Genomic DNA, 24,353 nt, shown 5'->3' with positions numbered 1-24,353 from the left:
CTTATCTCATTTTTTTCACTTTTATCTTTGATCTCTTAGATTTCTCCAATCAAAGAATATTTCTTCTATATGACGCAGGAACACTTTGGTTTAATTTGCCTGCCTTTGTAGACTTTTAGCACTTTAAACTTGACTGTAAGTGCAATAAGTACACGAGTTACAGCTTAAGTTGGACCATCGGACTCCCACCGACCGATCTGACTTCTCAAGTTCTTGGGAACCCACGCACACTCTAATTTACGTTTTTTACCTTATTGGTGGTAATCTCTTCACATATAAATTTGATCAAACGCACGTTGTAGATGTTCCAGCTTAGAAGGATTTTGAACGTAACCCTCTAAAGCCTCTAAATATTTAACCCTTGCATTTACCCCCCCCTTGCATAGTTTTCAAACATTCTTAAAAGGGAATTTTTTAGGAGGTAAACAGGAGAAAAAACGCTGCTGCTTTAATGAGACTTTTTAGTAAAACGGCAAAAAAAAAAAGTAAGAAAACTACAAAGAAAATAATGGAAAATGGTATGGAGTCGGAGAACGAGCGTCTTTAAACGAGACGGCTTCACAGCAGCCGGTTTTAGGTGCAAATACTCGGTATTGTGCAGAAGCTTAACCCCTTAAGGACAATGGGCGGTCCCAAACCCATTTAAAACAATGCATTTTGAGGCCGTACATGTACGGGCTTTGTCATTAAGGGGTTAAGGAGAAAGCTATTCCGCTATGAATTGCGGAAATAGTGGGACATTATATTCCATTCACCGGCAGAGCCACGCACTCGCGGAGTAAAACTCTTTGAAATGTATTCTTTGGAAGGATTGATGAATAACTTGTTTCGGCGCACGCTGTGAAGCCAAGGGTCGGCGTGAATAGAGAAAGGCTTTCAGAACGGGGGGGGTTCTCTTTTTTTACCTTGTAGAAACCTCATAAAACACCGGTATTTGCTGGGCGCGGGTACCGGGGACGCAGGGGGGCTGATACTGACCTAATGCGCTTGTTAACGCATTCGCCATTCACGCTCGCCACGCGAAGGGGTGATCAAAAAAAAAAAGACATAGAAGGAACTGCAACTTTAAAAAAAAAACAGGAATGGCTATATTTTCATTATTCTAAAATGTTTCATTTTTAGAACTGATATTTCAGGCCAACAACGAGGCTCTTAGATTTACATAATACGCGTTTAATACGTCACTTTGCTACCAGTTCTGTTGGTTAGTGAAGGGTTAATAAACGCAGTGGTTTTATATGAGGAACGGGTTTATTGCTTTTTCCTTCCAGAAACCAGAAAAAAGTTTGATTATGTTCAGATTTCCTTAGTATTTATTACAATAATACATTTTAATGAGTCGATAAACTGTAGTGGTCACGTCCAACATCACCACCTTCAAGGCTCTTTATCTGATATTCTGCCATAAACATCACCGATCAAAGGTTTGGGGTCACGCAGCTGTTGCCATGGAAAACAAGGACATTTCTGGCTGTAACATAATTACAAAAGGATTTTCTAACCATCAATTAGCCTTTTAAACTTAAACTTAGATCAGCGAACACAACGTGCCATTGGAACACAGGAGTGATGGGAGTTATAAAGGGCCATTGGAACACAGGAGTGATGGGAGTGATAAAGAGCCATTGGAACACAGGAGTGATGGGAGTGACAAAGGGCCATTGGAACACAGGAGTGATGGGAGTGATAAAGGGCCATTGGAACACAGGAGTGATGGGAGTGATAAAGGGCCATTGGAACCCAGGAGTGATGGGAGTGATAAAGGGCCTCTGTACGCCTATGAAGAGATTCCATTAAAAATCAGCCGTTTCCAGCTACAATAATCACTTACAACATTAACCCCGTCTGCTCTGGATTTCTGATCCATTTAATGTTATTTTAATGGACAAAATTTGCTTTTCATTCCAAAACAAGGACATTTCTAAGTGACCCCAAACTTTTGAATGGTAGTGTAACCTACATGCCCGCTATACCCCATACTGTACATAGCGGGGATCTCTCCGCTCTTTTCACGGCTACTGCTCCATCCCGTATAAAGGCGCTCTCTCCCTCGCTGCTCCGTTTCTCTCGAGGCTCTGATCATCGCACTTTCTTCACGCTTTGACTCTTCACGACATCAAAAGCGAAGAAGTAAGGGAACGCTTTGTAATTGTAGCACTACGGTAACGCACAAACCCTAACTTCACTTCCACATTCAGAACTCCTGTACTCACCGACCACTACTTAGACTGTAGGTCCTCTGGGTCATATAATATATATAATATATATAATATATTATAATATATAAATAATATATAAAACATATACTATATAATAATTTACACGCTTACATACAGATCCTTAGCTACAGGGGTTTAACTTGAGAAATATACCTCCCAAGTGTCCCATTTTAAGTAGTACAGTCCCATCTTGGGGTTGGTGGTAGGGGCGGGCAATTAATTAGATAATAATAGATATAATGCTAGTGCCACAGGCTGCCACTCGTCGCACCTTCCACAATGTGATTTTTTTAAAACCAAAATCTCCAAAACAATTACAATGACTAACAAAAACCACTAGTTATTTAGTTAATAGTTATATAGTAAGAACATCTATCTATCTATCTATCTATCTATCTATCTATCCGTCTATCTATCTATCCATCTATCTATCTATCCATCTATCTATCCGTCTATCTATCTATCTATCCATCTATCTATCCGTCTATCTATCTATCTATCTATCTCTATATATCTATCCATCTATCTATCCATCTATCTATCTATCTACCTATCTGTCTATCTGTCTATCTATCCATCTCTCTCTCTATCCATCTCTCTATCCATCTATCTATCCGTCTATCTATCTATCTATCTATCTGTCTATCTATCCATCTCTCTCTATCTATCTATCCATCTATCTCTCTATCTTTTTAGGGCTTCCACGATTTTTTTGTAATGCTATCACACACACTTTTATGTAATGTCCTTAATTTGCGGAGGTTGGTGCCGGATTTCTGATAACGAGCACCGTTTCCGCTGTGAGGATGAAGAAGATCCAAACCTCGGGACTTCAGCGCCTCTGCGCACAATGGGACTGCTGCGCAAGTCTTTAATTCCGAGGGATATTTGAAGATTGGCCTACGAAGTCTTAATAGAGCCAGGGTCACATAATTGGGCTTCCCTCGTAGTGCGACCGGAGCCGTTTGATGTCAGTCCCAGCTCGAAGTTCTGACTGTCGGAGCCGGAAGACTGGAAGCTGACTTCGCCAAAGCCACATCTGTCAACCGGATGAGAGTATTGAGGTTTCCCAAACCTGGAACCCTCATCTGTTGTAGAAAACTTAAGCTACACATTTTGTCCTGGCGTCGATGCCTATGTGGTCCGGCTCGGCAAGCGCATGCACAGAGCCGCTTTCCTGCCACTGATTGGCTAGACGGTCCCTTTAAATGTGAAACTTTGTAAATCACATGCACGGGATGGCTTTTCCAGTAACTCTTTTGGGTCCAAATTAGAGGGAATCGTTGTATGTGCGTGGTGATGTCATTAGCCGCCATATGATGTATACATCGCCACAATTGTGACACAGGCGGAAAGGTATTTCCTACAAGCGTCTCCCTGGGGTGGAAAGTAACACCGTCTACCCATTTTCAAAGAAGGTTGAAATATTTCTCCCCTGCTCTACTTAAGAGCAGCTCCAGGATATTAACCTGTTTTCGACTTTCTTGCCCATCGCTGACCTTGTGCGCTCGTCTCCAGTTATAACCAACCATCTGCATTAAGCCTGTGTTGACCTGGAACCATTACTGTCTTCTCCTGCATTTAGTATAGAATTAGCCTTTACCTGTCTGTGAGGCTGCGAGGAAGGTAGATATACTTAGAATGTGCCAGAGTAGATCAACCTCCCAGCAGAGGTGGTAGAGGGTAATACAGCGAGGGAATTTAAACACGCATGGGATAGACATACGGCTCCTGAATCTAAGACGAGACCAACGACTGATTAAGGTTTGAGACTTTACAGCAGGAGAAACGGGCGACTAGACGGGGCCGGATGGGGCCGATCTGCCGGCAGATTCTATGTTGGTTTGATAATATCGAGACATTTTCTCTACACGGTTTGCATAACGGCGCAAATCTTGATTTCACGCAAAGCGAATGTTATGTCTGCTGGCCATCTGCGATCTCCCGGCCCTGAGAAAGCAATTATCGCTCTCGCTACTAAATCAATTACCGGTAGAGGCGCCACTTTCTCCAAATAACCGCTAATCCACGACGCACAAACGAGCGCCACGGAACGGTTACACTAATCAGGAGCTGTCGGAAAGAGCAGAGCGGAAGACTCCCGGTTATGGAGATCAGACGGCAACGAGAGCGCCGCGGAAGCCGGAGGAGGCTGTCCTCTGCCTCCCGTCAATGCTGTCCGTGTCAGCCGTAATTAATGATTTCATTCAATATTAATTCTAATCGATCCAAACAAGTCAGCCCTTGCTGCTGCGGAGTAGGTTAGATAGCCAACGGCGCTGCCCTGAACGAGTAGGGAATGGAGCTAAATAGGTATTTAATATGAAGCCGTCAAACATATCGATTCTAAAAAAATGAATTTTTAAATTCCACATATTAGTAATCTATTATACAAATAAATAAATATATATATATACCACACTATTTCTGCTTCTTTTGTAGATATATATATATATATATATATATAGATGGAGATATATACCGGTATATACATATATATATATATATATATATATATATATATCTACAAAAGAAGCAGAAATAGTGTGGTTTGTTGGTCAAACATGAAGTTTATGAGGGGGGCTCAGTGCATGGCATCCCAAGCCCTTAAGCATTGGAAGGCAGGAGGTAGGCACAAAAAAAGTTATTTTCACAGAAAACATTCTTTTTTTTTTTTTTTTTTTTTTTTTTTGTAATTGGCTCTCGTGCTGCTATCAGTTCTCTGATTAATTTTATCATTCTTTTTTTATTATCATTATTAACACACAAAAAAGTTTTCAAAGGCTAAGGTATTTATTTTGTTATGTACTCAATGGCTTTTGTGAGTCTACTGTTTTATTTTATTTTATTATTATTTTTTTACATTATTTCTATTATTATTTTTATTATAATTAATGAGTGCCGGAGTTGCTCGTGCTACTACTGGTTCTCTCTGATGAATTTTATTATTAATATTTTTTGTACATCCTTTATATTATTATTATTATTATTATTAATATTATTATTATCATTTGTATTATTATTAATATTATTATTATCATTTGTATTATTATTATTATTATTGTGCGTGATGCTTATGCAACTACTGGTTCTCTCTGATACATTTTATTATTAATATTTTTTGTACACTCTTTTATATTATTATTATTATTACTATTATTATCATTTGTATTATTATTATTATTATTATTATTATTATTATTATTATTATTATTATGTGTGATGCTTATGGAACTACTGGTTCTCTCTGATGAATTTGATTATTTTTATTTGTACATTCATTTATATTATTATCATTATTATTATTTGTATTATTATCAATGAGTGCTGGACGTCCAGACGTGATGCTTGTGCAACTACTGGTTCTTTCTGGACTACTCTGGGGGAAGCCGCCCCCCCCCATTACAATTCATTTGACACTCCGGCTCTATGCTGATTGGCTTCAAGTAAAAAAAAAAAAAAAATCTGCTATTCCAGTTTAATTTTATCATATTGATGCAAACTCTTTAACTTAATAAAAATGATTGAATTGATGGGAAACTGATAGATTTCCTGCCCCGGCAAATTATTTATTAGATACATTTTACAATAAATGAAACAGTAACTCCAATGTAACTGTGTTGGTATTCCTTACGGCTCTCGATCAAAGCCCGACGCAGCACTCATCTTGCTGATTGCAATTAGACAGATAATCCGGAGGGCGAGCGGAGGAACCCGAGGTAGACTTCAGTCTGATCTATTCCGTTTAAATAAAATTCTAGAATTTCACTGCATTTCCCCCCCCCCGTTCTCTTCTGTTTTATAATCCGACATGTACCTGTACATTTGGCATCGCTGTATACATTTAAATACTAATGGAGCGTTGCGACAAGGAGATACTGTAATAAATGTCTTTCATATATTACCTTTAAGGTTTTTTATGTTACGCGTGGCTGAGTTGAATAAAATCCAGAAACCTGTTCCTCTAATTAAGTATAAATATCTAACCCAAGGGAAAATAATACATCTCGTTTTGTGACACCCTTGTACTTTCCCAATATTTTTTTCTCTGAATTAATGCCATCGCTCCAACACCTGCATTTATAGCTGATATATTATGATTTTTTTATTATTTTTTTTTATGAAAAAGTGGCTTTCTTCCCCCCATACTCTGTTAAAAGGCAAAGCTGTAATGGATTTGGTACTAAAATAGAATGCATAATAAATCTTCAATGCTGGAAGATTTGTTTGTAAACCCAACAGAAGAACAAGGACAAACGGCAGAGAAAAAACTAAAAGAGGGGTTGTACGTGACCCTGGACGTTATCCCTTGTCTCGTGATCCCCCCGATACTTATCCAAATAGGTGGTCTAGCCATGGTGGTGACCACCATTAAAAAATGGGACTTTAGCTGAGAAAGGTCGTTTAATGATGGACGTTGACCAGGAGGTTCTGCGTAAAAAGACCAGGTAGGAAAAGGGTCTTAAAAATGCCCCCTGGATCCCTGGAAAATTGCAGCTCTATTTGCTGGTAAAAAGGACCAGAAACAGAAAAAAAGGACTAAAAGAACCAGAAGGCTCAGCGATGACAGCATGCTGCACTTCTCCCTGGCACACAACTAGTTAATGTCTGCGCATCAAAGCCTCCCCTGCAATAATAAGATAAAAGCGCATTCCGCGGCTCAGATTGCAAAATGCGTCTTTTTTAGCTATTGCCTGTAAAAAAAAATACAATAAAAGTAAGTCTATTCTGGATCAAACCGTTGCTTCCCGGATGATACGGGTGTCTGTCGTCTTTTGTGAATCTTTTTCTTTATTAAGTGTAACGCTGTTCAGTTATTATTCATTTCTTGAAGCGAAACGCGACATCAGTGAAAATAGGGGTCTAAAAAGGAAGAGCTCTACAGATTCTCCCCGACCGTCTCGTGCGAGGTGAAACGCGTGTGGCCGACTGCCCAAACTCTCAACCACCGGAAAGAAGCGATTAAAATAGGACAATAAAATGAGAGCATTTGAATTAGTAAAAACAAAAGGGGGCTTTTTTGGGGGGTACAAGTGTTCCCCAATGAGCAGTGGGGTATAGAGCCCACATACACAATCCCCATCTTGTACCAAGTGTGATACTTTTATAATAATAAAAAAAAAAACATAATGAAAACCCATGCCATGCCCCCCATCCCAGCATAAGCCCACTAGGATGGGGGCTTAAAGTGAAAATGATCCTTTTACCAGACAAAAAGTCCACCTGTACCCCCGCTCCATCCTCTGTTCTGAAGGATTAACAATATTTTAACAGAAAATGAAAACCGTACCTACTGTTCCCTTCATCCCAGGTTAGGTTTTATTTATTTGTTAAACTTGCAAGTTGCAGGCGAGGACATTCAACGCGTAAAGTCTCAAGCGCTTGCATGTCCTTGCAGGTGACCCGTACTATAGTGAATATATTAGAATGTTAGCATCTGATGGCACGGAACCTCAGATGAGTCTCGTCAGTCGAGTTAACGTTAAACTTATCTTACTACTCGACTTTCTAGTGATCATACCAAAGAAAGACCTATTTTGAAGAGCCTCCCCATTTAGATGGAGCTGTGATTTCCACTCCAATGGTACCTCTTTAAAAGCCTATCACAAAGCAGTGGCAGCCAAATGATTGGAAACAATGAGGAAACGATATTCTGACTGGAACCATCAGGGATTCCAGCTGTGATAAAGCAGGGAGAAAAGCCCCAGTCCAGATAATACCAAATCTGAGTGAAATATGAAGGATTCGGCTTCGGACTGCGACCCTGAGAATGTGAGCTCCTAGGTGTGTCCTTCAAAGATTACTGACCTTTCTCTTGTTGGTTGGGCTCACATACAGGTAACTGAGAACGGTTTTGAAACCCACTTTTTCATTGAACTTTTCATACGTTGTTCCATAGTCTGTCGACCTGGAGACAAGAAAAATAAATGAAAGTAGAATTAATGTTTACATGCTGGGAATAAACCTTTTATACCACCCGTACGGAGCATTATGCTGAGTTCATCATTGTAAGCAAGGGTTATCAAGGGCCGGATCATTAAAGGTATCACCTTGACCTTTAAACACATTATTGGGGCTTCTTGGGACATGTAAAGACACCCACAAAAATAATTTTGGGAAGAATATTTATTTCACAAATTTGTGAACTGTATGCCAACTGGAAAAAAAACTAGAAATCTGAAAAAAATTATTATTAACTTTTAAATAAATGAAATAAGTTTAAATAAATAACATTTACTGAACAGATATGGTACAGCATAACTCCTATCACTGTATACTGAGCCAGACATTGATGGTGGTACAATATAACTCCTATCACTGTATACTGAGCCAGACATTGACAATAGTGTAGCATAACCCCCATCTCTATACACTGAACCAGACATTGATGGTGGTACAGTATAGCTCCCATCACTATATACTGAGCCAGACAAGCCAGACAAGAAAACCCTAATATTGGGGCTGCTTTTAGCATGGAACGATCCCGGATCCAGGAGCATACCTGAGAACATCTCATCAGCTCTTTCTCTCCTGGAGGAGGGGCTTAGGTAAGGGGTTTGGTGATTCCCAAAAAAACAACCTTGATATTACATTGGGGAAATTATCAGAAAAATCTAAGAAACAACATTTTTCTCTTTTATTTTAAATAATTTGGGTTTTGTTTTATTTTACACCAACATGAAATTTCCTGATGAAATATTATTATTTTTATGGAAATTCCACAAATGAAAAGCGCAGTTTTTAGGTCGGAAATTGGACTTGGTTTTAGACAAATCAGCCTTTTTCAATGCCTGTGTGATGAGCACAATGATTTGTGAAACAGAGATACAAATGAAAAAAAGAAAACTTATGGAGAACTTGTTTATAGCTTCACCACGATATCGTTGCATTATAGTGAAATGTGCAATAAAATCCCTACTTTCTGTGTTTCCCAAGTAAGCATTTTTTTCTCCCTTCCCTTACAGAAAATCAGAATGAATTTACACTCTATGAAAGGATATAGAGAGAGAGAGAAAAAAGAAACATTCTAAAAAATATGCAGAGTGAAATATGATGAAATATTCATAAACTTTTATTTTCATGGCGACGCGTGCAGAAAAATATGTATTCAGTCAGCACAAAAACTCTCCCGAAAAAAAAAATATTAGAAAAAAATCAGTTTTCTATGATTTCATTTTGTCAGGGTTCACATTTCTCTGATAAAGAATAAATGAGAGTGAGTTTTTTATGACACGATAAGCCTTTGCCATGAGCCAAAAGGTTGGTGATGGTTGGGTGGCGATGAAAGGTCCTAGAATATCTTCAAATGTTCCAATCTAGATTTAGAACGGGGGTCTGTTTAGAAGGACTCTCTTTGGTACGTGAGCCCAAAATATGGCTATTAGTCCACTATGGATCGACACTTGCTGCATCACCCATAATTGCTTTGGCGACACTCCACTGATCACAATCATTAGGATATCTTTTGTATCGGCGGACATTTCTCCTGCCGGCTCGATAGCTCTAAGTGCTGAAGCACCTCTTTCCAATTCCGCTCGTACCGGATACAATGTCTCCAAGACAAACAAAAAAAGAGTAACTTTCTTCGCAATTTAAAGCATGTTATTGGAAAAAAAATTCTATTTTTAACCTTCTGTTTCCATTTTTTTGACGATTGTTGCTCTTCTTAAAAAGAAAAGCTTAATGGTGCTTCTTGAGGCTGAAGAGCTCTAGAATTTCCCTCTTTCTACTAAATTTCTTGATATATTCGTTATCTGTCTGTCCGGTCACCGTCTCCCCACTTCTTCTCTACCTGTACATATTTAGGATATTTTTTTAGGATATTTAGGATTTTTTAGGATATTTCGCTCCGTTTTACACCATTCCTATGTCAATTCTGTAGAGATGGGCCTGGGGAAACTGCGTTTCGTACGAATTAATGAATAATTTCATTAACAAAAAAAAAAATGTACAAATCTGAATGCACGGGTCTAATCCAGCCCAGACACGGTTAACAGATCCCGGCTTGCTTTGATTCTTTTTATTTTTATTTAGTTTTTTATTCCAGTAGCTGTTCGGCGCTCATCAGTTCTGATGGAGCCATATTTACTGTCTTTGCTTTGATACAGACATAAAAAAAGCCTTCTCTATTGAATTGTTTTGCTGGAAAAAAATGCAATAAGTGATATTACTTGGATCTTTGAAAAGATAAACAATAAAGAATGGTAGCTTTTTTGTTGCAAAAAATAACAATGAAGGCAATATTTTCGTTAGGAAAACCTTATGAAAGCCTTATAAATGGAAGGCGATGGACCCATATGTTCACCTGGAAACCTTGGGGGCTCCAAAAACGTTTGGCTTCGCCTGAACTGTAGTGGTCTGCAAACTAGCCTTGAGTCTCAGGGAGCCTAACCTCGCCACGAGCCCTGCACTAAATTGGGAAGTAAGAAGATCGAGACTCCATGGACAAACATTGCTTGCTTCAGATTCCTTCCAGTCCACATATAACGATGCGTCAGGCTGTGACATCATAACCAAGCACCAAGAAGTCTTGGGGTCCAGTTCATGCTTAACTCCTGGGCCCCCATCAGCCAACCCCATGTCCATCCCACATACTAACACTCAAACTTGCTTCAACACCCACTCGCTCTACCGTACACTTCCTCTCTCCCTCCCAGGCACCATTTACCCTATGCTCACTTCTGATACTCCAACACCATCTACTGACACACAAACCCATGATGACATCATGCGCTCACATCTAGACACACATGCTAACACCAAATACCAGCTCACATATACTAATGTTAACGCTCTAAACTATCTAACACCATACACACATACCAGACTCACGCACATGCTAACTTCATATTGTCACAAACAGTAACACACACATGCTAAGTTGCTAACACCATACACCAACACACACACACTAACACTATATGCAGATATACACACCAGTACCATGTGAGCAGCCATCGTAACTTCTTGTTCTCAGGATCTGCAGGATTATTCATCCCCATTAAGTTATCTCTCCCCTTTTGTTAAGTTGCTGATTGTTGTTGATTGGTTCAGACAGCCTTTGTAAGGGTGAGGGGAGGAGAAGGGAGTGAGCAGGAGACTGATTAGATAATACTGTCTCTGCCACGGGCTGCCTCTCTACATGTCTTTTCTCATTCTCCACCATTCTGTACTCGGCATAAACAAAAGCGTTTCTCCTCCAACACCTCATCACATTGGAACATTTTTTATTTACGTGCGAAGGTTAAATTGCTCACAATCAGGAGCTGTTTGTGCGCGACGACCGCACACAATAAAGCCCCGTTAAGAGTCATTCATTTCAGAGCCTCTAAATGGAGTAAACGTGTTTCGGCAAAACAAATAGACACGTCGGAAATGTAATAAAAATAACAGATCTGTTAGAACGACCTCAGCAAGAAACATGAAATTACGTATAACGCAGAGCTGCCGTTTCTCGGGCTGCGTCTTCCCGTCGCAAGTTATTCTCGAAGCTCTAAAATCCGCCGCATTCGAGTTTATCTGAGATAATTCTATGCAATCACAAGTATCTCTGCGACTGCAATTAATGAGAATATAAATAACTACATATACCCAATATCTAACATATCCAAGGAGATAAAAATCTCTGAATTCTGGTACATTGAGTGAATTCTGACGTTTAATGGGGTTGGCGCTGTTGTCTTTAGAAACTTGTCATTTTGGAAACCTGTTCAAGGGTAAAAAGTGATTTTTTTTTTCATGCTTTAGTATTTTTGTGGATACATTGTTATTATTTTTTACTTCCCATGGGAAGCCTGAAACCGGAGAAAATAGCAGAGTTATCTATTCGATTCTATTTACTCTATTTTACTATATTTAGAAACAAGGCATGTCCCGTCATGGCAATTGCCCACGGAAATTCTGGTAGGAAACATGGATTTCTATAAAAGTTTCCATTTGGGTGGAAATTATACAATCTGTTTTAGAAAAAAAATTAAACATTTTTTTTTTATTGATTTTTTTTTATATAATTTTATTTAGAAAGGCCAGGGTACAAAAAAACAAAAGTACAATAAAAACTTTTCAGAATTTTGTTTAGAAAATCCAGGATACTGTTTTTAAATTAAGAAACAAAATTGCTAAAAAAAAAAAAAAATCATAATTTTGTTTGGTACTAAAGTTGCAAACGTATACATTTTTTTTTTTAGGAATAAATAAAAATATATATATATTTTTTTTTAAAGGGTACAACATATTTTATTATATATATATATTTTTTTTTTATTATAATTTTTTCATTTTTTTTTTTTTTTTAGACTTTTGCATTCTAATTTTTGTGGATTTTAAGATGGGTTTTTGAATATAATTTGGTTTAGAAAGGCCAGAATACTCTTATAGTAAATTAGTAATTAGTAATGGGGTTTAAGATCCTGAACAACACGTCAGGGGAAGGTTTTTTTTTTATCTAAGCTGAGATGTGAGGCCATTAATGATTCTGCCGGGCTCTGGATAGCGTGTACTCTTCATTGTCTTTGGTGGAAGTTATAACAACCTCCGCATGAAGCTGGTGTCAACATTATTCTGATTTATATCAATAAAGCAATGGATAACGCAACAGACGGACATCTGTCCACCGGTCTCCGGAATTTAAAGTGGTTGAAAGTCAAAAGAGTCGCCGGCGCATATGGTCAATTTTCATGACCTTTTTAGCTTTTTGTCCCAGTATGCAATAGATCCCGCGCTCTTTTTGATTGGTTGATTATTTAATCTATTTATTTAACCTAGTGAAGCAATTTCCTGCTGTTTCTATACACATTATCGGGGGTTTTAGGGCTGTAGAACCCTGCGATCCCCTCATACCCAGCAAACATTCTGACCTCCTAGAAAAGAGGGGCATCAGGGGAGGAAAGAGGGACACAAGGGAGGAAAGAAGGGTATCAGGGGAGGAAAGAGGTGAATCAGGGGAGGAAAGAGGGACATCAGGGGAGGAGAGAGAGGCACAGGGATTTGGGACTAACCAAGAACACTTTGGAGATATGAGTTCAACACAAATCCGTTACCTCTACCGGTGGTCCCTTCCTCAATAATTAACAACCGTTACGAATAAGAACGTATATTTTGGGCTCCGCGGAGTTTATTTCATGGCTGTTTTAGGACTCACGCGTGCTGCGTTTGAATATTTTTTATAGAGTAGATAATAAAAGTTGAGAGATTCCCAGTGGAATACTCAGATACAACCATCTGGAAAACATGGCCCTCGGTGATTAAATGCGGAACAATTAATTAACGGCGGACCGGAAATGTCAGCGGAATCCGAGATTTGGCTGAGATTTACTGAGAATCAGCAAATTGATAACGAAGGTAGCATCTGTAGAAAGGAACGACTATCATACATCACCGGCGTTGTTAAAATTAGTAAACTTACTATCTTGCGGGATGCGTTCCTGATCTCTCCGAGGGCCAAAGATGAATTGTTACCTCCTCAGGATCCCGTTAAAGGTCACAAGGAAATAAATGATCGGGATCTGAAAGAATGACCCTGGTAATGAATTGGTGGATAGCGGCCGGGTCACCTCAACTGCCCCAGTAAGGGGTCTGTTTAAAGCCCCACTTTTTAGAGACGGAGCTAGGAGTAGAAGTTGGGTAAAAAAAAATAAGTTGTAGAAGGACGTGCAGCGTGCTGTAGACCTAATTTCCTAGAGACTAGTAAGGGAAGTGGGCGGGGGCAGGTGCAGAGTGGGTGGAGAGTAGGCAGGACATGGGTGGGAAGTGGGTGTGTTCAAACAAAGGAAGAGGAAACGAACCTGGAGACTGAGGGAAGTAAGGCTTAACCCGGAGACTCCGGGTCAAACCAGCTGTGACACTTAAGATGTGGCAAATCCCAGCAAAGTCAAAGTTCATTCAACACATAACATAAAACATTTGCCCCAGGCGTAAATAATGGGCGCTGCATCACATACATCTCTACACATAGTTCCCCATGAATTTAAAAACAACCTTAATGATGCCAACGAGGGCCAGCATGGGCCAGAGTGGCCCTGACTGGCATCCCGTGTAGGGTTAGGCCTTAGCGCCAATTTTGGTAGGTTGGGGTTAGGGGGTAGTTATTTAAGGGGCTGTGATACGAGGCTGAGGGACATTTTGTTGTCACCTTACCCGGTGTTGTTTGTTGTCACCTTACCCGGTCCTTTTGGAAACCTTAACTTGTTGTTATTTAAAGAGACATTTAACGGACTCACCTGCATTCAAGTAGGGATATCAACCATAACATACTGGGAGCAAAAGCACCAATTGGGAGTCTTATATACGATCACAGCCGTGAAGGAATAGGAAGTTGGCTCCAGACCGTGTGACCCCTGAGAATCTACCCTGAAATTGGGGCAAAAACCCTGAAAGTTCCCAGAAATGGTGATAAATTATGCACATTTTGCTAGTTTAAAATCCTACCGGGTTTAATTCTGTTCTCTGCAGAGCTTCGTGTTCTCAATCCAGGAGACTCGCAATTAAATTCACTTTATTGAGTGATTACAGTATTTTCATCGTACATTTTCGTAGAATTAAAAATAAGTAGCTTTCCAGTAACCATGGAGACCAACGTGTTTAATTACTGATATGCGTGCTTTATTATTTATTCAGCCGTAACGTCTTTTTAACTAATACGTGGATTTCAATGAATATCTCGGCAATAGAAACCCAATCTATTTATTTTAAGCCCAAATATATCCGTTCTGGTTCTTACCTCCATAGCGAGCTCTCGGTGACGCTGCCCAGGTTAAAATCATACAGCTTGGTAAGTATCAGGATCACCTACAACAACAACAAGAAAGGAATAGCCTTTAGTTTGGACGTCAGTCGCTCTCTGTTTATAGGAGGAGAAATGTTAGAACAAGAGGCTATAATCTAGAGGGTCATAGATGAATGGAACAGCTTCCCAGTAGAAGTGGTAGAGGGTAATACAGTGAGGGTATTAAACATGCATGGGATAGACATACGGCTCCTGAATCTAAGACGAGACCAACGACTGATTAAGGTTTGAGTCTTTACAGCAGGAGAAACGGGCGACTAGACGGGGGCCGAATGGGGCCGATCTGCCGGCAGATTCTATGCTTCTATGTTAAGTACCACAGGGACGGAGCCCATGGGCAATAATACCAGAGAGTAAATAATAGTAAGAAATTGTCAGCCGTATTTATTCCTGCTCTAGCGGTGTCTGTTTTAATCCTTTATGCATTTTGGGTGTCACAGTAACCCCCGCGGGAGGAGTCCATTATACTTCGTTAATTCTCATTACATTTGGAGAACTCGTTGATTCTCAGGAGGCTTTAAACGTTGAGAAATAACGGTAAATCCCAAAGTCTCTAATATGACGGGATAAGCAGATTCCATTTTTACTGTTGTTTAATAATACATTTATATATACATATATAATACATAGGTTTGGGGTCACTTACGGGATGGGGCAGTAGCTGTTAAATTAGCAGAGAGATCCCCGCTATGTATGGGGTATAGAGGGCATGTAAGTTTGGGGTCAATTAGAAATAACATGAAATGCTGTAAATGACTATTGTAGCTGGAAATGGCTGATTTTTAATGGAATCTCTTCATAGGCGTACAGAGGCCCTTTATCACTCCCATCACTCCTGTGTTCCAATGGCCCTTTATCACTCCCATCACTCCTGTGTTCCAATGGCTCTTTATCACTCCCATCACTCCTGTCTTCCAATGGCCCTTTATCACTTCCATCACTCCTGTCTTCCAATGGCCCTTTATCACTCCCATCACTCCCGTGTTCCAATGGCCCTTTATCACTCCCATCACTCCTAGGTTCCAATGGCCCTTTATCACTCCCATCACTCCTGTGTTCCAATGGCCCTTTATCACTCCCATCACTCCTGTGTTCCAATGGCTCTTTATCACTCCCATCACTCCTGTCTTCCAATGGCCCTTTATCACTTCCATCACTCCTGTCTTCCAATGGCCCTTTATCACTCCCATCACTCCCGTGTTCCAATGGCCCTTTATCACTCCCATCACTCCTGTGTTCCAATGGCCCTTTATCACTCCCATCACTCCTGTGTTCCAATGGCCCTTTATCACTCCCATCACTCCTGAGTTCCAATGGCCCTTTATCACTCCTATCACTCCTGTGTTCCAATGGCTCTTTTCCCAGTTTCTTTTCGAATAATGCATAATAAAGTACCCGCAGAGGGTTAAGGTTACTCACAGAGTACTTTAATAAGCGTTCTTATATATAGCGCCTTCAGATTTCGCAGCTCTATACAAACAATATTTAAAAAACAAATAATATGTGCCTATTCTGCACACATAAAATAAGCAAAAAAAAATGTTTATTATAATTGCAGACTATGCAACAGTTAATGTCTCTTCAGTGAGGGAGTAGTAGATACATAGACTAGGCTTCCAGCAGAAGCGGTAGAAGTTGTTTCCTGATCAACATGCATGTTATCTAATTAGGCTCCAGAAGGTGTACGAATCTAGTTTGCGCGTTAGAGCAAGCGGCGAGCGGCACGGCTGAGCCATTGACAGCCCATCGCAGATGCGGAATCTGTAACTGTCCAAAAAAAAGTTGGCAATTCCTCTCGAATTCGGTCCCCAATCAGCCGTAATGAATCGGTGACAGATGCTCTGGGCATTTATCCTTTAAATGGAGGATGCCTTTCCGCTTAACCTCGTTCCCTGGAGGGAGGGCGCTGACAGATGAAGTGATGGAGCGTCTCCCAAACTGCTTGCGCATATCATAGGTCGTTTTCTGTCAATCCATAAACCGATAATACGGAGCAGGGGAGGAAATAATAAACAGGGAGTCGTAGCGCAAGCGTGTCGGCGCACACATAGTTAATCGTCTGAAGGCAACCCGGGAGTCATTGGCATATTGGGGGGGGGCTTATGGGTACCATGTATCACAATCCCTTTATCTATAGCAAGGCGTCCCATGCCACCCTGCCACACAAAGGGTTAATGGTAGCCCTTCTCAGGAATTGAGAAAGACCCAAAATTCTTTGGTTGGGGGGGGTAACACAATAAGGTTGGTAGCACCTGAGCCTGCCCTTCTTGAGTTGAGTTCTGTTCCTGGTAATAGTACAAATGAACCAAAACGTGATGCCCCATAGGGCAGGCTATTAAGTAGCTGCTTGTTCTCAGGTGTCTTTGAACTTTGGTGTAAATGACCGAGCGATGAATAGGACTGCCGTAGTGATTCGTGATACAGGAAGCCAACTGCGTAACATTAGATTTTATCAAGTGCATTACTGAGAAAAACAGCATTTTTCTTATACTTTTTAACCCTCTGTGCTGCTGAACCCCGTCCCTGCCACCGAAAAACACTAACATGCTGAAGGTTTCATAGGAGCCGGGAAACGTTCCCAATAAATACTCAGCGCCTGCCGTTTGATCCCCAGCTGACTTTTGGTTTTCAAAGTGAAAAAAATAAAATAGTATGGAAGCGTCATTGTACCTTAATGACTTGGCTTCCATTCAACGCATGTTAATAGCCCTCATTAGCCGGCGGAACATTGTGTATGGTACATTATCTTTAGACTTCCGACGTAAGACGGCTATATTTTTCCAACCGTTTTTGTTATTTTTTTTGTTATTTTATTTTTTTTTTATGTTTTTTTTTTCTCTCGTTATGAAACCATAACATGTGTTGTTTATTAAACCGCAAAACATTTGCTAGATAGCGAGTGTCCCCCCCCTCCCCCTCTTCGAAGAATACATCCATTTCGTGAGAAATTACCTGCACAAAACTTATTTACTTCCATAAGGTGAGATTTCAATTGGAGTTAATCCAGGAAGCTTAATTGAGCACAACCCGAATGCTTTTTTTTTTTTTTCTCGAATACGCTCAGTTTCTTACGATCAAATTATATCCGCAAAATCATTAAATTGGTGACAACGTGACAAAAGGACTTCTTGGGCAAAAACCATCGCATAAAGGTACTGCTTGGCCCGGGGGGGGCGCCCCTGGAATGAGCGCTCTTATAAATACTATCTTCATTTGTTCGATAAATCAAGGCTCTCTCTTAACTTGGTAAGCAGATTCAAATGTAGCAAGACCTTTCCGAGCCTATAAAATTTTACAATGGAAGAGAATGACTCTACTTCATTAAACCTACCCGGAGATCTTGCCAACTTTAACCCCTTAATGACAAAGCCCGTACATGTACGGGCTCAAAATGCATCGCTTTCAGTGGGTTTAGGGACCGCCCATTGTCCTTAAGGGGTTAAATTAGTAAAAGTGCTTTGCATATGTGAAGCTTAGATATATGGATCGTTATTTCCAGCAGTTTAAAGTATAAATGGGTTCTGTTCTCGCGAAAAAGGTACGAGGAGGAGGACGGGGGGTACGACTTGTAAGGGTTGACAAGTGAGGGTCCGTGTGCCCCATGCATCATGGAGACAGATTAGAGCGTGCGAGGTGTGATTGCTTCGTGCAGGACGATGAGAGCCCAGTTCTTAAACAATCCGCTCAATTTATTCCTCCTCTCTGCAATTCGGAGCCGTCGAGATTAACATAGTCCATCACGGCTGCTGTCGGTGTATTTATTCAGCGCGATTAATAACGGGATTGTATGTGAACTTCTCCTTTTTTTTTTGGCACAGCTGGTAGCCCGGCGAGGTGCGTCGGGTACCAGCGAGCCAATGAATACAGAATCAGGGTGTCCCTGCCACCCATGCAACCTTTTAAGTATCCACAAAAGGTATACTATAGCTTGTAATTGTTGAGTACTGAGAAGCATGAGGCCTTCTCAACGAAGAACTGACAGCAACCCACGGGGCGTCACCACTCGGGAAAAATCTCCATCAACATATCAGATCCCACCCACAAGGGTAGTAAAGAAACACCCTCTCAGACACACATTCTTGCTTCTTTCCAAGAAGACAGAGGAAAGAAGAAAGATAGTCCAAGTGTGGTTGGGCCACCATGGCTAGAGGACACGCTGACACTTCCAGAGGAACCGGTCTTCTAGGAGGTTTAGGTTTTTCCCTTTCAAAGCCTTAACAGTAAGATGTGGCAGGTAAGCCCCTAGGGTCAAGGGGGGGGGGGACCCCAAGAGATTCTTCCAAAAAGAGAACTCTTACAATTATAATTTTAGGGATAAACATAGAATTTGCTGGCAGATCAGATCTGTTCTTCCCGTCCAGTCTCCATGTTTTCTGTGGTATAAAGACGCAAACCTTAACCAGTCCTTGACCCCCTTGGCCATATGACTATCCCATGCATGCTTAAATTCTCCTTTAATTAACCATTACCATTTCTGCAAGGAGACTGTTCCGCTTATCTACCACCCTCTCAGTAAAGTAAAACTTCTTTACATTCCATCTAAGCCTCTCATCCTCTAGATTACGGCATCTTGTTCTAACGTTTCTCCTCTCTAGAAATAATCTCTCCTCATGCAAAATATCTGCAAAAATGATAAATTTAACAAAAATAACGGGAGATACAAAAGTAATTTATTCTCAGCTAAATCCTGGTACGTTTTTGTAAACTGACTAATTTGCTTCATATCGCTTCAAACAAATAACTCCAAAGTATAAAATGATAAATCGATTCACGGTCGTAAAATCTCACCCCCCGCCTGGGCGAGGGGGTGTTAAACAATCACAATAATATTCATTATTCAATCACTTAGCGGGAAGACGTAGGTGGATCCATTGCCTGATACGCCATACTTTATCTGGATAACTTTATCTTCTTACTTAAATGAGTAAAACATGAAATCTCAGATTTAAATGCTGACAAAAATGATTAATTACATTATTTGGAAAACCCTTACATAAGTTATGGTGAGTAAAGGTGATGGAAAAACCCTTCCAGTGATAATTAAGGGGATAGTAGAAGTATTATTAAACACTCATCTACAGACACCAGATGGCTTATTTTTCCCTCAGAAATCTCATGGTGCTGTCACAAACACAAAGGATTCTGGGTAGGCACATACTAAAAAGGTAAATGATAAACACCCTTCACCTCGCTGTATACTTTATATACAGACCCCCCCCCAAAAAGCAACCTCCCACTGTACAAGACAATCTTTAAACAAAAACCAGGCAAGAGGGACAATAGAGAGTTTTTTATGGTTTTTGTCCTTAATAAGACTCATCAGCCTGAGGCTGTGATACCAGCATAACACGCAAGGCTTGGAGTAGCCAAGAAATACCATTACATAAGTTATGGTGAGTAAAGGTGATAGAAAATACTTCCACTTAAAATTAAGGGGGTAGTAGAAGTATTATTACATACTCATCTACAGACACCAGACAAGCCAGAAGGCTTGTTTTTCCCTCAGAAATCTCATGGTGCTGCCACAACCACAAGGGATTCTGGGTAGGCGCATGCAAAGTAAATTGGGAATTAGGCATGGCAGTCGGAGGGCTACAGGGTCGGACAGGGCTGAGGGGATCTGTCTTGAAGTTTTTCCTAGGCTGACTTGTGATGCTCCCAAGCGGGACACACTGTACAACAGGCTGTGAAGCGGCTGTCCGTTCTTGGTGAGGACCTCAAGTTTGTTTCAGCCTTGTTTTGTATGAAATTTCACCAGTTGGGGGGGGTTCTCTTGGGGCTCACCCCAAGTGAGGAGTAGACCCCCCCCCCGGACTCTACTAATGGCAATCATAAAGGCTGGTGTATATATGTCTGGGGCCTTTGTGGTAGAGGGAATAACTTGATCCTCTGGCATTAGGGCTGTGGGGACTTGGAGCCCTGCACTATTGTTCTGAGTGTGTCTGCGTGGATGGCCTTGCTATTAATTGTACTGTTTTTTAGTGTATGTGTGCCTATCAACTTCTTACTGATTTGTAGCTTTTTTTTGACCATCCCGTTTCCCCAGGCCGTTTCAAGCAATGTGCTGTTAATCACGTGTGCTGTGTCTGGGAATGTAATTGTACGCTGCTTCTACTGTGTATCACTGAGCTTTCCGTACCGTGTATTGCCCTGCGCTGCGTCGCAGTACTGCTTATAGACTCTCTGAATAATGTACTTTTTTAAAAATAGGCACAAAATGTTTGTTTTATCATAAACTGTTTTGTATAAATAAACTTAAATACAAAAAAAAGCTCTCAATGAGCGGTGATCTGGCTATTGCTTCTCTTCCCGAGTTTTGTCTAAAGGCTGTCCTGTATAGCAGGGCAATTACTTTCAAGGAATCCATGTATAAAGTGGATATAGAGGCAAAAGGGGATAATTGTTAGCCTTATTTGCATGCGCCTACCCAGAATCCCCTGTGGCAGCACCCTCTTTATATATAATTATACCAGAAACCAAATGGAAAATAGGAAAGAATTAAAGAAGATGAAGAGACGCGACTGTCAGAATTTAAAGGGGTCCTCTTGACCTGTTCACAGGAGGAAAAAGGATCATTTTCTTCTACAGTGATAAAAAAAAGAGATTGTTTTAGCCGTTTGACTGCCCTAAAAAAAAAATGTCACAAAGAAGGTGTTCTTGACATACAGAGGTTGTTTAACCCTGTACATGCCAGCATGAGGGTAACGCTCAGATGTGCTTTAAAAAACTGATTCTGTGTGGGTCATATTTCTAAACAGCAATTCTAAAGCAGGTGCATCACATTTTGAGCTTTGCCCCAGAATTGCTTTACATAAAAAACAGAGCAAATCAGCCCCATCCGGCCCCCGTCCAGTCGTCCGTTTCTCCTGCTGTAACCAAGTTTCCTTTCTTTTTATCCCCATTGTTTCTCTTTATCAATCATCCTATTTCTCTCTCCCCTTTCTCTTTATCGCTCTTCCTCTTTCTCTATACCTCACCTTTTCTCCTAATCTCTCCCCTTTCCGTTTATTTTCCCCTCCTCTTTCTCTTTACTTCTCCTCCTTTTTATTGTTCCTCCTCCTCAGCTCTCCCTTTTCACCTGACCTCTCCCTTTTATCTCTCCTTCTTTTCTTTGATCCACCCTCTCTTCTCGTTACATCTTGTCTTTTTCTTTATCTTTTCCGTTTCTCCTTATTTCTCCTCCTATTTCAATGTATCTCTCCCTTTTCTCCTTATCTCCCTCACATCTCATTCTCTCCCCTTCGCATTATCTCAACCCTTTCTCCTCGCCTCTCATTATCTCTCTCCTTTATCCCTAACTCTTCTGTTAATCATTTTTTATATTTGGCATCACCCCATTTTCCCTTGCCTCTCCCCAGTAATCTCACATAAATAAACTCCCCTCCTGTACTTTGTTAAATCCCTTTATATATTTAAATGCCCCCCATTCCCTTCTCTCTTCTTTCCCCCGTCTCTTTCTCTCTCATCCCCTCTCTCTTTCTCTCTCATCCCCTCTCTCTCTCTCTCTCTCTCTCTCTCTCTCTCTCTCTCTCTCTCTCTCTCTCTCTCTCTCTCATCCCCCCTCTCTCTCTCTCACCCCCCCTCTCTCTCTTTCTCTCTCTCTCTCTCATCCTCTATCTCTCCTCCCCTCTCTCGCCTCTCTCTCCCATATTGAGATCCCTTAGTCTTTCCTGACCATTTTTTGCGCCCTGTATAATTTAAGACCAGTTTGCTCGCGAAGATATATGTTTTGCGAATGCTTTCGAAGGCCCCGTGTCATGATTGTCACCTGAAGGAGCTCCTTCCAGACACAAAGTATGTAATCATCGCTGACAACACATTAACGCCTTTAACTGACAAAATGACAGTTTTCTGTCAGGCCCGAAACGTGTGAACTATTTAGAGGATTGAGGTAATTGGATCGGCGGGACCCACGTATGACGAGATTGAAAGAAGCAGGTGAGGTGACGGGGTGCGCTGGCATTTCATAGATAGAAGCAAACAGCACCTTTTTTAGGTTCGGTTTTAAACTTTACCCCAAAAAGCTTGGTCTCCTTTACAATTTCCAAGTTTGCATAGCTCCCAACAGTCCTGTTTTTAGAGACACAGTCACGTTTGTAGGTACTGCCCAACAGAGCTGCTCTATTGACCTTTGTAATGGGCCGTGGGTGAGGTCAGAGGATTCCTAGAGACCCTCTCACAGTGCTTTAAAATATGTCGGCAGATCGGCCCCATTCGGCCCCATTAGGTCTATCCATTTTTTTGTGCTGAGCTTAGATTCACGAGCCACATGCCTAACCCATACATGTTTAAATTCTCTCACTGTATTAGCCTCTACCACTTCTGTCGAGAGGCTGTTCCACTTATGTTCCACTTTCTCAGTAAAGTAAAAACTTTGCTGGTTGCAAAGGGCTGATCTTATTTTGCAGAAAATAAGTTATTATAATTCCTCGCTAGTCCTCACTCCAAATGCTCCCGGAGCCCAAATCCAGTCCCCAGCTGTCCTTTTCTTGCACTCCATATGAGCGCCGGTAGCTGTAGCTGATTGCAAAATTGTTAAAAGTTTGCAGCGTTTGCGTAATGCGCTCCTGACGGGGCTGCGGAGGCTGATTGGAGGAAATCGCTAAGCTTTGGGGGGGGGAGCGGCGACCCGAGAAATGGGGGGGTATCAAAAGAGAGAGGAACTTTCAGGGTTAATACGCCCACACCTGTCTCTTGTACTTATAAAGCACGCCACACTTTTGGGCTGCATCTGCTAAACAGGGAGCTTGCAGGTGAGTCAATATGTACAACTCGGATTAATAATTATGTCCCTTCCTGACTGGCTTTTTTTTGGCCCTGGGAGAGGACTCAGAGATATTACCATGCCTTCCAACTGTCCCGCTTTGCCCGAGACAGTCCCGAGTTTGCCACTGTGTCCCGCTAGAGCTCTACCTCTGTCCCGCTATTCGGGACAAAGGTAGAGCTCAGCAGCACAGCGATATTTAGGACCCCAATCCTGCGGCCCCAATTTTATTCTCTGTGTCTAGGACATTGAAGACAATTGAGTGACAATCTACCTCCCAAGCTCGTCCCACCAGGTGTCACGAGTCGCCAGGGGTAGAAGTTGGGGGGACCGTATTAGTTCTAAGTACCCCTTGTATCCTCGAGGATGATTGAACGGTATTACCAGAACAGCATGCGCACATTTGTCTCTGCCTTGCTGTTCATTAGGAAAATTTACAAAGCAATAAACACAATGACATACAGCCTGTAACCACCAAGTAACCCCTGCTGTGAGCTCATAAAAAAAACATATTCCAAAAATATTGCTGTTTTCTTTTTTTATATATATAATATAATGTTTTTAGCTCCATATTAGCCATTTGTAT

The 24,353-nt window shown here is 41.0% G+C and overlaps 1 protein-coding gene across 1 annotated transcript in view; it reads right to left on the bottom strand.

Annotated features, from left to right (window-relative positions):
• SORCS3 (sortilin related VPS10 domain containing receptor 3) overlaps positions 1-24,353 on the bottom strand; it is a 213,052-nt gene that overhangs the window by 114,608 nt on the left and 74,091 nt on the right. The window contains exons 2-3 of the mRNA XM_053451030.1: positions 14,938-15,005; positions 8,028-8,127 (exon numbers count right to left, since the gene is read on the bottom strand). Coding sequence (XP_053307005.1) covers positions 8,028-8,127; positions 14,938-15,005 — 168 coding nt within the window. The remainder of the gene's footprint in view (positions 1-8,027; positions 8,128-14,937; positions 15,006-24,353) is intronic.

This window comes from Spea bombifrons, chromosome 11 (genome assembly GCF_027358695.1).
Source record: "Spea bombifrons isolate aSpeBom1 chromosome 11, aSpeBom1.2.pri, whole genome shotgun sequence".
Taxonomy (NCBI): Eukaryota; Metazoa; Chordata; class Amphibia; order Anura; family Pelobatidae; genus Spea; species Spea bombifrons.
The sequence above is the reverse complement of the archived record's forward strand: the minus strand, read 5'-3'. Positions and strand labels throughout refer to the sequence as shown.